At 56.5% G+C, this 15,975-nt stretch overlaps 1 protein-coding gene across 5 annotated transcripts in view; it reads right to left on the bottom strand.

Annotated features, from left to right (window-relative positions):
- The window catches only part of MACROD1 (mono-ADP ribosylhydrolase 1), a 150,073-nt gene that overhangs the window by 115,158 nt on the left and 18,940 nt on the right, over window positions 1-15,975 (bottom strand). The window contains exons 4-5 of one of the 5 annotated variants that reach the window (XM_066359977.1): window positions 10,889-11,017; window positions 9,840-10,278 (exon numbers count right to left, since the gene is read on the bottom strand). The exons of the other annotated variants lie outside the window; for them this stretch is intronic. Coding sequence (XP_066216074.1) covers window positions 10,067-10,278; window positions 10,889-11,017 — 341 coding nt within the window. The 3' untranslated portion in view covers window positions 9,840-10,066. Of the gene's footprint in view, window positions 1-9,839; window positions 10,279-10,888; window positions 11,018-15,975 lie in introns of those variants that run through there. 5 annotated transcript variants of the gene reach the window in all.

The raw sequence follows: 15,975 nt of genomic DNA, 5'->3' as shown, positions 1-15,975 counted from the left end.
CCCACGCGCCATCGCTGGCCCGGAGGTGGGGGCTGGGGCAGGGAGGGGCAGGGAGGTGGAGATCTGGGTTCGTAAGTAACCCAGGGCACCAACGGAACCCAAATCGTGGTTCTGCTCCAAGAGGAGAGGGCCCTCTGACCACATCCCAAGGGCCTCAGGGAAGCAGACCGCCAACCAAAGGCAGACCCCGAGAAGGCCCACGTGGAGACGCACCAATAGGAGCTGGGGATTATCCCCTCAGGGGCTCCGGCACCCATGCGGGCGTTCAGACAGGACGGGATTGGACAGCCACTGGGGACACGGGCTCTTCCTCCGCCAGGTGAACACTCCCGGGTCACCCGCCCAAGACACCGTCCTCTAAATACACCCACCACACTCACAACCCTGTGTAGGCCGTATCTGATATCTCACTCAGATAAGGAAAGGGAAAAAATCGTTCTTCCTGAGAACAGCAGTTTCTGCTAAATATAACATAACTCATTACTTCTGCCTTAGATCTGATTTCACGTCTGCATACGGGTTAATGAGTTTTTCCTTCTATTCCAAGGAAGCAAAGTTATTTCTCGATGCACCTTGATAGTGGGTGGCCCACCCGGGGTGACTCGGAGCACTCTGACCCCAGAGGTGCCCCTTTCCCCCTCACCTTCTCTCATGCTCCCACCCCCTGGGGGCAGAAGCCAGACCAGAGGGACCAGGCTGAGAAGCAGCACAGGAGGTGAGCCCCCCACGGGGCCCAGCGCACAGTGGGTGCCCAGGAGGACGGGGAGAGGCACGGACAGGCCTGCCCGACCCACCGTCCCCGCTGGGGACCCCGCTGCACACTGGCACTGGCACGTAAAGAAGGTGCCCCGGGGCTCTCTGCAAGCTCGGGCAGGAGGGCTGGGTTCCCAAACTGTGTTCCTCAGCCTCTGGAGCTAAGAGGGGTTCTGCCAGGAAGGGTTCACGGTCGCAGGCATTTGGGAAGCACTGGGTTAACTGTCCTGAGGGTTTCTCGGGCAGGGCCTGGGAGTGCCTCCAAACTGGGCTGATGCACGGGCTCCAGCACTTACTCCCCGTGCCTCAGTTTCCACCCCTGTAGAATGGACGCATGGTAAGAGCTGTTGCTCTTCCTTCTACTGTCATGAGGCCGTGCTAGGCCTCTAGGAAGGGTGTGTGCTGGTTTCCCTCTGCCCGTCCAGGGAGTTGCTCTTACTTCTACTGTCATGAGGCCGTGCTAGGCCTCTAGGAAGGGTGTGTGTGCTGGGCTTCCCTCTGCCCGTCCAGGGAGTGGGACGCCCTGGGGTTTACCCAGCATGCCTGACCTCAGGCACACGCTGAGCTGGTTGGCATTTCTTACAAGGAGGCCTAGGTATCTCAGCAGAACCGTTGGGACAGGACGCAGGTCTAGTCCAGAAGAGCAGTTCTAGCAGGGGTGGGCCTATTCCCCAAACCACCCCGGCCACAGCCAAGGTCTGTGACCTGCCTGCCCCTGACACCTCCTAGAGAGGAGCACAGGTTGACCCAACCTTTCAGCTTCAGGAGACAGAGATGGAAGGGGGCATCTTAGGTTCAGCAAGTGCCCCAGGTGAGTGGGATGCCCAGACAAGCTGGGCCCCTCAGGATGGACTCACCAGGACCCCTGGAGGCATTTCCAGGATCTGTATTTCAGGTCAGCGGAAAGAAGACCCTCCAAACATAACTGACCCTTTCTGAAGAGGAACAGGTGGGCTGAGAGGTAGCCGGGCCCCACCTACCCAACCCTTGTCCTCATAGCAGAGCAAGCAGAACTGGCCGGTCCCTCAAGGGGACATGAGTTCTGGGAAGTGGAAGGGACCGACTGACCCTGAAGTGGCCCCATCTCCCTGCAGTGTCTTCAGATGGGCCAGGAGACGAGACGGTCTCCCCGCAAACCTGGGACACCCCACCCGCGCTGCGTTCCCCGCCAAGGAGCTTCCGGCCCTTCCCTTCCCAAAGAACTCTCAGGACTTGTGTGTCACTAAGTTTACGCACAGGGCTGGGGTAACGCCTCGAATGGCTGCCCTGCGGCCAAGGGGCACCCCAAAGCCCAGGGCTACTGCTTCCTGAATCCAACTCTGCTTATTTGGTCAGACTCAGGACTAAAAGTTCCAGTTCAAGTGGAGAAAGAGCGGGTGATCACTACCCCCTGTACCTGGACCCTACTCTTACGTGGCTACTAGGAGGTTCTAGAAGCATCCTTCCTCCTGCCTCCACTCCTGGGATGGGGATGGGGTCCCTGGCCTCACCAAGCACCCCAGAGAAGAGCAACCAAACCCAGGAAGGGTCTAAAACCCCAAATTGCATGATGCCCCCACAGCTAAGTTCTGTGACCTGTTCTTAGCACCCAGCCTAGGAGGTCCCAGGAGCTTCCGAGGTCACCCAGGGCGCCCTGAATTCTGCCCCCGTAGGTCCGGGGGCCGCTGGCTCATCCACTTTCAGGAGCCCGAACCAAAGCGTGCCCCGGGCTGGCCGCCTCCCCTCCCCTCCGCCACACCCTGGTCCTCCTGTCAGCACCTGCTGGCCCGCGCCGCCGCCCCGGTCGGGCACCGCGAGGGCCGCCGCCGCCGCCGGCTAAGTAGACAGGCTCTCTTGAGCCGCTAACTGACAGCACAAACGCAACCCCATGCTCCCCCTCGGAGATTTACAGGAGAAGTGAAATCTTATTTGCACCACTGCCAAGCCTGGGACGAGATGAAATTATGCCTCGGGAAGAGACCCGGCCGGCTCCTCGCGGAAGCGGCCGCGTCGGAGATGGGCTTATTAAAAGCCACAGTGCCCACATTTCAACCTGTTTCGGGTGTTAAGTAATTTACTGCCACCCAGAATTCAGTGGCGGGTTTTTATCATTTTTATTTCCATGATGCTGGTGAGTGGCCCTGAGAGGCCCCTGCTCAGGGAACTTTGGGTCTAAATGCTCCCTGCTCCCCCCAGCTCTGCAGAGGGAAATGGGGGGGCAGGGGCCTGGGTCAGGGGAAGGAGGGGGGCCCCGAGTGGCAGCAGACAGCCCTAACTCACCCCAGGGTTACACCAGGCTTGACCCAAGCCCAGAGTGACCAGGAGAGCAGGCTCCAAGGCCTCCACCTCAATACCCCGTGGGTGTTTTCCGAAGGCAGCAGCAGTATAATCTGTGAGAGCAGCCGCCTCTATCTCAGGACCTGACTGCCAACCACATGATCAAGTCTTTACTGATCACCTACTGTGTGCCAGGCCTAGCTCAAATGGGAGACACAGCAGTGAACAGGGACCCCAGAGACCCCTGCCCTACGGACCACACTTCTGCTAAGTTTTGAATAAATATTTGTTTTGGTTTTTTATTATTCAGTGAGAGGAGGAGAGGCAGAGACAGACTACTGTATGCGCCCCAACTAGGATCCACCTGAAAAGCCCAATAGGGGGCGATGCTCTGCCCATCTGGGACATTGCTCCATTGCAACCGGAGCCATTCTAGCGCCTGAGGCGGAGTCCATGGAGCCATCCTCAGCAACCAGGGACAACTCGCTCCAATCGAGCCATGGCTGTGGAAGGGGAAGAAAGAGAGAGAGAGAGAGAGCGAGAGAGCAAGAGAAGCGAGAGGGGAAGGGGAGGAGAAGCAGATAGGCGCTTTTCCTGTGTGCCCTGCCTGGGAATCGAACCCGGGACATCCACAAGCCAGGCCGACGCTCCACCACTGTGACTAAATATTTGTGGTTGATTGATTAAAGTCTCCGAGAGGCAAGTCAGCCCTTGGAAGAATAGGTGCTGGCCTGGGGGGCACCGGTGAGGGGGCTTGGGGGGAGAGAGCCCACCTCACTGAGCCTCTGCTACATGCCAGTCACTGCAGCAGTCCTCGAAGCAGGGACCTCCCCCTGTCACAGAGAAGCCAGGGCTGTGGGTGTCAGCACCCTGTGCCTTTCATAGAGAACAGGCAGTGAGGGGGCCCATGCCCTGGCCTGCTCCTTTCCCCACCCCTCAAAACTCTCAGGGAATGCAGCCTCTCGGTCACAGAAAACGAGGGACAAGGAACAATGCTGTCCGGAGCCCACAGGGTCACAAAGGGCCTGCACCCTCCACACCTTGAGCCCCTTCTCAGCAGCGCTGGGCGGAGGGCTGTTTGGCTCCTGTATGGGGATTAAGCCTATTATGGAGGCTTGGGGGGCTAAGCCAACGCTCTTCCCGCTTTTCCCGATGCCCCCTTTCTCTACCTGTTTTCAGATACTCCAGGAAGACTAAGGGGAACCTTCCAGGTCCCGGCTGAGCCAAGAGCAGAAATTCTTTAATTAGCTTTCCCTTGGATCAGGGCCCTGGCGAATGGATTAGTCGTGGTGGGACGCAGGAAGGGAGCGCAGTCCTCCTTAAAGCTGAAATGACACACTGGGGGTAAAGGGTCGAGGGGACGTCGCCAGGGACAGCGGGCTCCTGAGCAGGCCCTCCCCAGCTCCCCGGGGACTGGCCGGTGGAACCTGTCACAAGGAAGACACAGAAGACGTGCTCTCAGCAAGGCCAAGGTCCCAGGAAGCCGGCGAGGAGAGACGCTGGGCTCAGCCGGGCTGTGTGCCTGAGTCTTCGAGCGAATGTGCTTCCTCCCATGTGGCCGCCCAGATCTGAACCTTCATAATCAGAGGGGATGTCCTAAAGGGGCACCCATCTGTGAAAGGCAAGACGGCGTGGCCTGATGGCACCAGGCGCCAGACATCTGTCACCACGCTCCACATCCTCACTTATCCCCATTTTCAAACAAACAAACCAAGGTCTAGACCAGTGGTAGTCAACCTGGTCCCTACCACCCACTAGTGGGCATTCCAGCTTTCATGGTGGGTGGTAGCAGAGCAACCAAAGTATAAATAAAAAGATAGATTTAACTATCGTAAGTTGTTTTATAAAGATTTATTCTGCCAAACTTAGCGAAAATCCGACATAAAGTACTTGGTAAGTAATTATTATTATATGCTTTAACTTGCTGTAAGTCTGCTTTATAAATTTTTTTTTAATTTTTATTTTCCTTTTTTTAATTTTATTTATTTATTTTTAGAGAGGAGAGAGAGAGAGAGACAGAGAGGAGAGAGAGACACAGAGAGAGAGAAGGGGGGAGGAGCTGGAAGCATCAACTCCCATATGTGCCTTGACCAGGCAAACCCAGGGTTTTGAACCAGCGACCTTAGCATTTCCAGGTCGACGCTTTAGCCACTGCGCCACCACAGGTCAGGCTGCTTTATAAATTTTATAAAGTAAAGTTACTTACCTACTTTATAAATCACCATGACTGTGGAACCATTGGGCAGTTAGAAAATGTTACTATTAACAGAGATACAGAAGTGGGCGGTAGGTATACAAAGGTTGACTCCCCCTGCTCTAGACCCAAGGAGCGTGAGCAAGGCCACGGTGACCGGGATAGCATCGCTACCAGGTCTTTCCAGGCTCCTCCCACAGCCCTGAGTCCTGGCCCATGAGGCCTGACGGGGCCTGTGAGCCTGGGAGGAAAGGCACGGATGAGCCCCTCCCAGATATCACTGTGGGGAAGTAGGCCTCCCAGGCAGGCGCCTCCAGGAAGCCTTCCCTGACCCGCCCACCAATACACTTACACCCTGTGCTGCAACCCTGTTGGCCCCGCTCTATAACCAACACCGTTTAGATGCAGGGACTGGGTCTCTGTCATTTCACCCTCACTGAGTGAAGAAAGGAAGGTTGCACCCACCCCAGTCTGGGGAGCCGGAGAGAGGCTGGAGGGGCTGGGTCCCAGGAGCAGGAGGACAGGAAGGCGGAGCCAAGCTCCAGGCTGTGTGTCCTGGGCACGCCCCGCCCTGTCACAGCACCCTGGGGCCCAGGCTCTCCCGCAGGCCGGCTCTGCCTGAGGAGGAGGAGGCTCGTGCGGGAGGGCGGGCAGGAGCACAGCTCAAGGGCTCAGACCCAGAGTCCCCAGGACCCCAGCATTTGAAGTATGACCTGTGCCCCTGAGCTTTACATCCAAGGCAGGTCTGCTGTGTTCCGGCCACGCCGGGCTCTGCAAATGCGGGCTGCCCGTGGGGGACAGGCAGAAAAGGGACATCTGGGGCCCAAGCCTTCCCCGGGCCTCCCTGTTCTCAGAGCAGCAAGCTGAGCCACAGCCAGGGTGCCACCGTGGGCCCACGTGGGACGCCCCACCTGGCTCCCCCTTCCTGGCCCTCCAAACAGGTCTGCCCCAGCTGCCAGGGCCCCATCTCCTGGGCTCCCCATCTCCCTGGCTCCCCTTATAGCCCCAGCACCCAGCACCCAGCACCTGCCCAGTGGGCACCAAGTTGAATGAATGACGGTGCCAGGAAGCACCCGGGAGGGAGGAGGGATGCCTGAGGAGACGACCTCTCAGCCAGGACCCTGGAGCATGAGCAGTCCGCCACGTGAAAAGGGGAGGAAACAGCGTTGCTGGTGGAAAAAGACCCCATGCAAAGACCCGGAGTGAGGAAAACATGCCGTCAGGAGACCCCAGATCATTTGTCTGGACTGGAACGGAGAGGACAGAGGGAAGCAGAAGAGGCCGCAGGGATTCTGGGTCAGAGGGTGTGGGTGTGTCAGGCGGACGCCTGGAGAGCCAAGGACACTACTGCTCCAAATCGAGGATCCCAGGGCTGTTGGAAGAAGACATGATAACAGACGAGGCTGCCCAGCTCTGGGGGTCTCCATCTCCCCCGTGGTCTTTGTGAATAGCACCTCAGCCCACACTGCGCAGTGTGACCCTGCCCCCAGCCATGAGGTGGCAGAGGGCACTGAAACCCAGAAGCACCGCCCTGAGCAGCAGCAAGCAGCTGCCGCCCCACAAGAGGCCAGGCCTGCAAAGCCCAGGGCCACAGCCCAGGGAGTGTGTGGACCCCCAGGGCCAGGGGCCCGGCGGTGGGGGTGAGGCTGGGGGCCAATCCCTCCTCCCCACCCCTAGGAACATCTCCAGCAGCAGGTGTGGCCTTGGCAAAAAGGGACATGAAGGCAGTGGTGGTGGCCCTGCTAAGACTTACACGTACTGTGAGCAGAGAGGGGTTCTGTGTGTTTTCTGACATGAAGCAAGTGTTTCTAAGCACCTACTATGTGTGGGACTGGTGCCAACCACTGGCGGAGAGCCAGGAAAGGGCCTGCCTCCAGTTGTACCTGCTTTTGCGCATAGCGGGACTTCCCACCTCGCCTTGCCAGCAAGAAGAATGATGTTTCTTATTTCAATTAGCCCTTTCTTGATTACTTGTGAAGTTCTGCATCTTTTCACTTGTTTACTGGCCATTTGTTTTTCTCCTTCCGGGAATTGCCTGTCCATATCCTTTGCCCATTTTTCTTATTGATTTGTGGGAGCTCTTCGCATATTAAGAAGAGGAGAGAAGCAGCCTCCCCCAGGGGCAGGCCCTCAGGGCCCCCCTCCTAGGTCCTCGTTCCCAGGAAAGGGAGGAGGGTCGGTGTGGGTTTCTGGGGGCTCCCTTGAATCTCTACACTCCCGCCCAGATCCCAACGGGCCAACTCGGCTGGAGAGGAAGCACGTTCTGCAGGTGGGAGCCCCTGCCAGGCCTGCATCTCAGCTGGCAAATCCCAGAGGGCTGATTTCTTACTTCCACGAGATGCCTACACTGCCTGTGGCTGGCAGGGTGCCACCGATGGCACTCAAGGGGACCCAGCTGGTGGAGCTGGGCATCTAGGAGGAAGGGATGACATTCACCATCCCAAGCATGTTCCATGGGGACCAGCCAATGTAAGGGGCAGGTCCCGAAGGCCCAGACTGACTCTCCCACCAGAATTTCAGGGTGCTCTCCGGCACACAGCATCCCTGCCCCCTGCTCCCAGCTCCGATGGTCTCTACCTAAAGAGTGACCCACACCCAAGAGGGGACATCTGAGCCCTGCCCCCTCACCTTCTGCCAACTGACCTTTCAGGGCCAGCAGCAACCCAACCCTGTGGTTTATTTCCCTGCCATCCTTTTCATATTTCAGGCTGCAAACCAAACTGCCCGCTTACCTCTTCCCTGAGTCCCCTGCTCACGCTGCACCAGCTCCCCCAAACCAGGGAGTGCCCACTGGATCCTCATGCCACCCATTTCCCCACCCCCCACAAAGCCACTGCAGACTGCAGGCCACTGTCCTGATGCTGGCTAAAGTCACGCCACCGTGGCCAGAGAAGTAGGAACTGTGGTGCTAAGGGTGGCCTGGTGGGGGTCCTGCCCAGCCACGCCCATCGTCCTGCTCGCCACTGTGACTGAGTGAGCCCTCCAAAGGGCAGAGAACACTGCCACAAAGGTGACCAGTGTGACCTCCGGAAGGCAGGGGGCTTGGGGCCCTACATGGACCTGGAGAGATGAGCTCTCCCCGAAGATCTCCAAACACCCACCCCCATCTTGGGCTGACATCATGCCCGCTAATCAGAAGGACACTGTAAGGCCAGTAGCCACGGCCACCATCACAGCCTCCTGGCCCATGCAGGTTCTCATTGGATTTGGACAGACCCTAACAAAACAACGGAGCCAAGAACTGGTGGGCCATTAGCTTTAATCCTAGCTTGCACCCAGCGGGCAAGAAATACACACAGTGGGAAAACACAACCCTTTCCATTAAAGGGTCCCAAAGCCACTGACTTAACCGAGTATTCCTAGAATCAAAGGTTTCTACCTCACCAGCCTTATTCACCTCTGTTCCCCATCTCCTTTTCTCTGCACAAACTCTGCACAAACTGGCTTCTCCTTCAGCACTCCACCATCTTGGCTGCTTCTCCTCTGCAATGCTAATAGCAGGAACCAAGAGAGAGAGAGAGCCCCCATCTGCCCCATTTTATAGTTTAGAAATCAAAACCATTAAGCCAATATACAAATAAGGAATTCTCTGATACAAAGTCACTTATCTGAGGCATAAATGGGATTCCTCATAAGAGTGCACCACCCCACATCATGGTGTGAGGAAAAGCTTAGTTTTGAAAAGATCGTAGTATTAAAAGGGCGGGAAAGGCTTAGTCTTAAAACTAAGACTTAGGCTATAATGACTTTGCTGGCTTACAGCTTGTTCCCCACACTCAATGCAAACTATAAACGAGCAAACATATATATATATCATATTTACAAACTTATTTGACCAACAGACACCTAAACGACAATGGTTACCATGTGCCCATCCCCCTTCATTCACTCTTACTCGTTCATTCAAAGGTGATGTGAGTGAGGGGAGTACCCCGGACACAGCGAGCGGATCCGGTTCAAGCCTCCTGACTCGTCTGGAGACAAGTCACACAACAGCCCTGCACCACCACTCCTCAACCTGAACAGTGGGAACACTGAAAGCCACCTCCAGGTCACTTTAGATGTTCGTCTGGGCTCAGAGCACTGCTGGACTGGGGCGGGCCACTGTCTGCTGTTGCAAGACAAGAAGCCGGGCCAGTGAGGAGAGCCAAGTATGGCGCAGCAAGCCCCACCTGCCAGAGGGGAGAGGGCTCGTCTGGAGGCAGGGGGTGGGTCAAATGACCTCCACAGTCTCTTCCAGGCAAGGACGAGACACGCTGGGAGACAAGGCTTCCAGGCAGTAAAAACCCCATCTTCAGGGCAGAGCCATTGCACAGCCAACAGACCCACAGCCAAGGGTTAGGGAGGGCCCCCTGGCATGGGGAGGGGGCACTCAGCTGGCTCTCAGGAGCTCCTCTCAGAAGTCACTCATCCTCATTCTCCTTCAAGATTAAAACATGTCAAGACATGGAATTAGCCACGGGCTAAGCCTCCGGCTTAACTACACGGAGGAAGACAGGAGGAGGGTCTTCCTGCCAGCATGCCCCTCCCCTCAGAGGGCCCCCTTTCTCGTCTCCGTGGGAACGGGAGGGGCAGGGCGTGAAGCGCCAGGCCTGGCTGGGAGCTTTGGGGTGGGCACCGGGGTGGGCTCTCAGGCTGCCTGCGGGCTGTGAGCCGAGCTGGGCATTTGCATGGAGAGCTCCATGGTTCTGGAATTTATGCAGCTGTCTGTGTGATTCCTAAGGTGAGACGAATCTCCAGGCCGCTTTTCTCAGCAGGAACAAGCCTTTTCTTCAAATCGATGGTGACACATTTTTAAACTGCCATATTAAGGAGGGAAGGATTTTGCCGGCCCCCTGGGGGCAACCCTTATTAGTCACTGGCTCACAGGAGAGAAATTGAAGCGGCAGAGCCCGTGCGCCTGGGCAAGGCAGGAGTCCCGGAGGCCAGGCCACCGGACGTGGGAACGGACAGCGAGGACAGAGACACACGAGGGAGCCGGGCGAGGCGCCGCCCACCGCAGAAGCAAAGCGTGGGAGGGGCGGGAAGCTTGGCGAGTGAGACGGAAGAGGGCGCTGGAGCGAGGTGGAAAGCATCTGTAGGAAAAATAAAGAACAGTTGGCCAAGGGTAATAGAGGGAGAGAACGGAGAGAAAAAGGGAGACCGTAGAAAGAAAGAGAGAGAGGCATGAGGCTGGTGTTTAAAATGATTTCCGAGTCTGGGATCATAGAACCTAAAGTCTTGTTTCCCGTTTTGCTACAGCTGCCGGGAAGCTCAAAGCCACATTTCATACTCTGTTGCGATAGACTTGCTCAGCCCAGTTTTGACCTGGTCGGGACCAGGGTAGGTGCCAGGGGCCGATCTGCCTTCAGCAGCCACGAGGAACATGAAATGCAAGGGCAGCCACGCCACGTCCCTCGATAAGCTCCGCGTCGGCTCAGGTGGCGGGTGGTGGGGCTGAGTGGAGGGCCACGGCCCGAAGTGCCAAGGGCGTCCCGGCCGAAAGGCTCCAGGTGTGGCTAAGGGCCCGGGGCCTGTCACTAGATGCCCTGGTCAGCACCCTCCCTCGTGCTGTTTCCTTGTATTTCTGTTTAAATGGTTCCCCGATTTTATTGTGCCTATATTTCAGTGGAAATAGGTGGGTTAAACATTTTTAAAAAATCAATTCCAGCTCAAACGCCCACTTTCCTCAGGGATAACAGTCACCATTTATTGAGCTCCAATGACTTGTTGCATTTGTACGCGTCCTCCGGATCCTCTCAACCACCTCCCGAAGGGACGGCTCTCTGCCAGGTTTCCAGATGAGGAAACTGAGGTCCAGGGGAGACATATATCCTGGTCAAGGTCACAAGAGCTCGTAAGAGGCCAGAGCAGCCCTGTCCTATATGTCCCCTGATGCGCCCCCACTCCTATCCCTGAGCCCCAGACCCCAGCACCCTGCTCTGTACAACAGAGGAGGCCCCCACCCCGCTTGTTAGGAAAAAGACGAGGCTAGGTTAAGGTTAAGGCCAACGAGGCACTGAGAAGTGGTCAGGGGACTCCTAGAATTCCATCAACCCCTGGCCCTGCCCAAGACTCCCCTAGTGTTCACTCTGCTGAACCCCAAGGCTTCGGCTGTGACCTGGGAGAGTTCCCTGCTGGCTGCCAGGCAGGATTTAGCTCCTTTGACAGTCAAAGTTGCGAAGCTCCCAGGACAATTCTGGGCCTTTTGCTTCGTAGATTTTAATGTTCCTGTTTCTCCTCAACATCCTCAGCAAGGTAGCTCTTGCTTTTCAAAAAGGGATGTGGCGTTTGATGCTGTTAAACCATCGTGAAATACAGCCAGGCGGCAATAATAAAACAGACGCGAGCCCTGCTGGCAGGGAGATGGCTGACAGCCGGGCCTCTCTCTTCCCACATGCTACACGCGGCTAAGCTCCTATTTTTATGGCAATTACTATGTCCGAGAAGGGGAGGAAGCAGCGACAGAGAGAAGGTGGGTGTCGCTGTACCAGGACCACTTGTTGCTGCTGGGAGCGGGGTCCAGCTGATGGGGTTTCAATGAACCAAAGCAGCGGACCAGCCAGGTGTCCCAGCAGAGGGAGGCCCATTGTGTCCACCACCTGCCTCTGCCCTTGGCCCCATCTGTGCCCACTGCCTCCCTCCCCTGCCCCCTGCCACCGGGCTCCACAGCCCAGGGCCTGTCCTCTCCCAGACCTGCAGCCACCAAGCTCCTGGTTCCAGAGTCCGCACTGGCTTCTGCCTCCCGATATAAACAGACATAAATAGCTGTGTCCCCTCCACTCCACCCAGGGGTCCTGGGGTGCTGTTAGGACACAGGAGCTACTAGGCAGGTGTTCTCAGCCACCCCCACAGCAGTGGACACCAGCCATGTGCTGAACCCTGTCCACAGAGACTGAACATCAGAGGACACTGGCCCTCCAGAGAGGGGCTAGTGGGTCGTGAAGTGAAGCTCACCAATGGGAGCAATAGTGACTGTTTACGGAGACCCCACAATGCACGAGACATCACAGGCAGTTGTTCGTTTTGTTCCTCTTAATCCTTCCATGAAGCAGGCACTAGTGTGGAAACCGAGGCCTAGAGTAGCAGAGTTAGTGAAAGCAGAATTTACCTTAGTCTATTTTGTGAGTAGCCTTGGCCCTGGCCTCCAGAGGCCTCTAAGATGGGCCCATGCCACACCCAGGCCAATCAGTTCAAGCTTGACTGCCCAAGACAGCCGCACCCTTTCAATAAGCAACAAATCAAGACTACAGGGGGCTCTGGCTGGCTGGTTCAGTGGATAGAGCATCGGCCCAGCGTGTGGACATCCTGGGTTCAATTCCCAGTCAAGGCACACAGAGAAGGAACCCTCTGCTTCTCTCCCCCTGCCTCTCCCCCATCTCCCTCTTCCCATTCCTCAGCCAATGGCTCGATAGGTTCGAGTGTGGGCCCCGAGCACTGAGAATGGCTCAGTTGGTCTGAGCATGTCAGCTTCAGGTGCTAAAAATAGCTCAGTTGATTCGAACATCTGTGCAGACAGGAGTTGCCAGGTAGATCCTGGCCAGGGTGTGTGTGGGAGTCTGTCTCACTAGCTCCCCTCCTCTCACATTTTTTTTTTTTTGACAGAGACAGAGAGAGAGCCAGAGAGAGGGACAGATAGGGACAGACAGGAAGGGAGAGAGATGAGAAGAATCAATTCTTTGTTGCAGCTCCTTAATTGTTCATTGATTACTTTCTCATATGTGCCTTGACCGGGGAGAGGGGGTGTTTACAGCAGAGTGAGTGACCCCTTGCTAAAGCCATTGACCTTGGGCTCAAGTCAGCAACCTTGGGCTTCAAGCTAGCAACCTCTGGGCTCAAGCCAGCAACCATGGGGTCCTGTCTATGATCCCACGCCCAAGCCAGCGACCCCACGCTCAAGCTGGATGAGCCCATGCTCAAGCTGGTGACCTCAGGGTTTCGAACCTGGGTCCTTCACATCCCAGTCCAACGCTCTATCTATTGCACCATCGTCTGGTTAGGCTCCCTTCCTCTCATTTAAAAAAAAAGAAAAAAGACAGCAGGGAAAGGGGCCTGTGATGGGGCCACTGCAGCCACCTGAAACAAGGCTGCAGCAGGGCCTGAGGATGCATCAGGACAAATCATTTGCAAAATAAATGAGTGAGCCCAAAAGGTGAGTTTCTGAAACGAAGGAAGACCCTGAAACCCTGAAGAGGGGAGAGGAAATAGGGCTGGGGGCTGCATGGGGGTCTGCAGGCGGCTTCGGCTCTGCCCGCTCACTCAGCCGTGGCCACCAAGCCCTGACAGGAAGCACTTCAGTCCTGCTCCCCATCCGGGCCCTGCAGCTGTTCCCATCTGACACACACACCTTTCCCCGTGGAAGGCAGAGCAGATTCTGACAGCCCTATGGCAGAGGTGGGGGGGCTAGCCTGCTTGCCCTGCACCCTCACAGTCAGGAAACCCCAAATACAAAAGACTGGGGGTCAGGAGGAAGCCCCTCCCTTTGCCACTGTGGGGCTCAGTTCACCACAGAAAAGACAGGAAGGGGGTGCCATCAGCCTGCTTGGTGGATGGAGGGGCCAAACCTTGTCCCCAGCACAAGCAAGCACTGGGCGCGGAGCAGGCCCTGTCCCAGGGCTCTCAGCAGTCCGTCCAGAGGCGGCAGCAGCAGCAAGCACAGAGCTGGCCCTTGTCAAGGGTTTACTCTGTCCCAGAGGTTGTACTGAGCATCTCCACCAGCTGTCTCCTTTCACACTCACAACAACCCAAGGGCATGGGTCTTAGTGCACTCCTTATCCCTGTTTTACAGACAAGAACACTAGGCTCAGAGAGGTTAGGTGACATGCCCAAGGTCACACAGCTGGTACACAGCAGGGCTGAAAAGTGAGAAGTGAGGAAACAGGGCTGGATCCTTCTACTCTTTTTTTTTTTTTTTTTTTTTTTTGACAGAGACAGAGAAAGTCAGAGAGAGCGACAGATAGGGACAGACAGGAAGGGAGAAAGATGAGAAACATCAATTCTTCGTTGCGGCTCCTTAGTTGTTCATTGATTGCTTTCTCATATGTGCCTTGACCGGGGGACTACAGCAGACCAAGTGACCCCTTGCTCGAGCCAGCGACCTTTTGCTCAAGCTGGTGAGCTTTGTTCAAACCAGATGAGCCCGCGCTCAAGCTGGTGACCTCGGGGTCTCGAACCTGGGTCCTCTGCATCCCAGTCTGATGCTCTATCCACTGCGCCACCGCCTGGTCAGGCTCTTTTGACTCTCTTTTAAACCACGTGATGTCCTAAAGGCCACCCCCAAGTTGAGACCAGGCCAGACCTGACCCAAGAGGCCCAAAAGTCAGGGTCAGGTGTGTGTGTGAGCCTACCCTCGGGGTCTGGAGAGAATAGATTTAACTCAACACGCCTGCAAACTGTGTTGTCTGCACAGAGGTGGGTGCTGAGAGGGAGGGAAGGAAACCCCAGCTCCTAGGTGGCTTCCGCATACTGTGCCAGACCCTTTCTCCTCCTAGGGACACAGGGTGCCCTTCCGTCAAAGGGGCAAGTGAGCTGCAGCCTCCTGGGGAGGCCTGAGCTGACTGGACAGTTCTTTGCCAAGTGCTGGCGGATCATCCCAGAGAACAAGCCAAGGGCTACAGGTCCAGCCCTTTTCATGCTTGGCCAATTTTATAGTGCCCATTAATTTCAAAACACACACATCCCCACAAGCTCTGGCCTCCTCGGCTCAGTGCTCGGGGTGGAGAGTGCTTTGGGGACATAGACGGGTGTACAGGCACGGGTGCTGAGGCCAGGTGACCTCAAGGACAGAGGAGCCGGACAGAGCGTGCTCCGGGCCACTCAGCAGGGGGGTGGGCAGCACAGCCCTCACAGGTGTTTCCTGACCATCATCTGTCATGATGCGGAGAACAAGGCCAAGGAGAAAGGGTCCAGTGTGGGGAACAGGAAGGACCACTTTGTCACTTTCCTGCTGTGTGACCCTGAGCAGGTCACTATCCCTTTCTGTGCATCAGCTAGGTCCTGTCCTCCTGTGACACGGCAACGCCTGGGGGGCAGGCCCCAAGTCATGGAGCCTTGTGTCCCCAGAGCCTCCCACAGAGCCAGGAACCTCACACAAACCACCACTGTCCTCATCTCTAAAGGCATCAGCCCTTCTAGCCCTGACTCCTATGACCACCGAGAGGGGCAGCATGGAGTCCGGGCTGGGGCAGGAGGACGGTGCCCACGGGAGCCGCCAGTTCACGCTTCCCTCCCACCGTCTGACAAACTCTCAAAAGCATCGGATCACTCCTCCATTCAACAAACACTTATTGAGACCCAGGGTCCATGGTTCCCCCTCATGTCCCTGTGGAGGGGCAAGAAGAGTCTGCCTGATGAATGGGAAACTAGACAGAAGACCTCGTACGGAAGGGCTTTCCAGGGCCTGAATGGGAAACTAGACAGAAGAGCTCGTACGGAAGGGCCTTCCAGGGCCTGAATGGGAAACTAGACAGAAGACCTCGTACGGAAGGGCCTGCCAGGGCCTGAATGGGAAACTAGACAGAAGACCTCGTACGGAAGGGCCTTCCAGGGCCCATGAGTCCGGCCCACTGGCCAAAGCGCCGCTCTCTGGACCAGGCCCTGCTGTCCCTCCAGGGAATCTCAATAATTCAGGAGAAATCCATCATTTATGAATTTATGTAACCGCTTCCCGACCTTGTGGGAATGAGCAGCCCTCCTCTTGCAATGGTGAAAATTAGCCTCGGCACTTTCTCAGGGGTTCTGGGCTTCCTAATGTAGCAAGGGGGCAACCTGGACCCCAGGCCTTCCGGCTGCTT

This window comes from Saccopteryx leptura, chromosome 1 (assembly GCF_036850995.1).
Source record: "Saccopteryx leptura isolate mSacLep1 chromosome 1, mSacLep1_pri_phased_curated, whole genome shotgun sequence".
NCBI classification, from domain to species: Eukaryota; Metazoa; Chordata; class Mammalia; order Chiroptera; family Emballonuridae; genus Saccopteryx; species Saccopteryx leptura.
The sequence above is the reverse complement of the archived record's forward strand: the minus strand, read 5'-3'. Positions and strand labels throughout refer to the sequence as shown.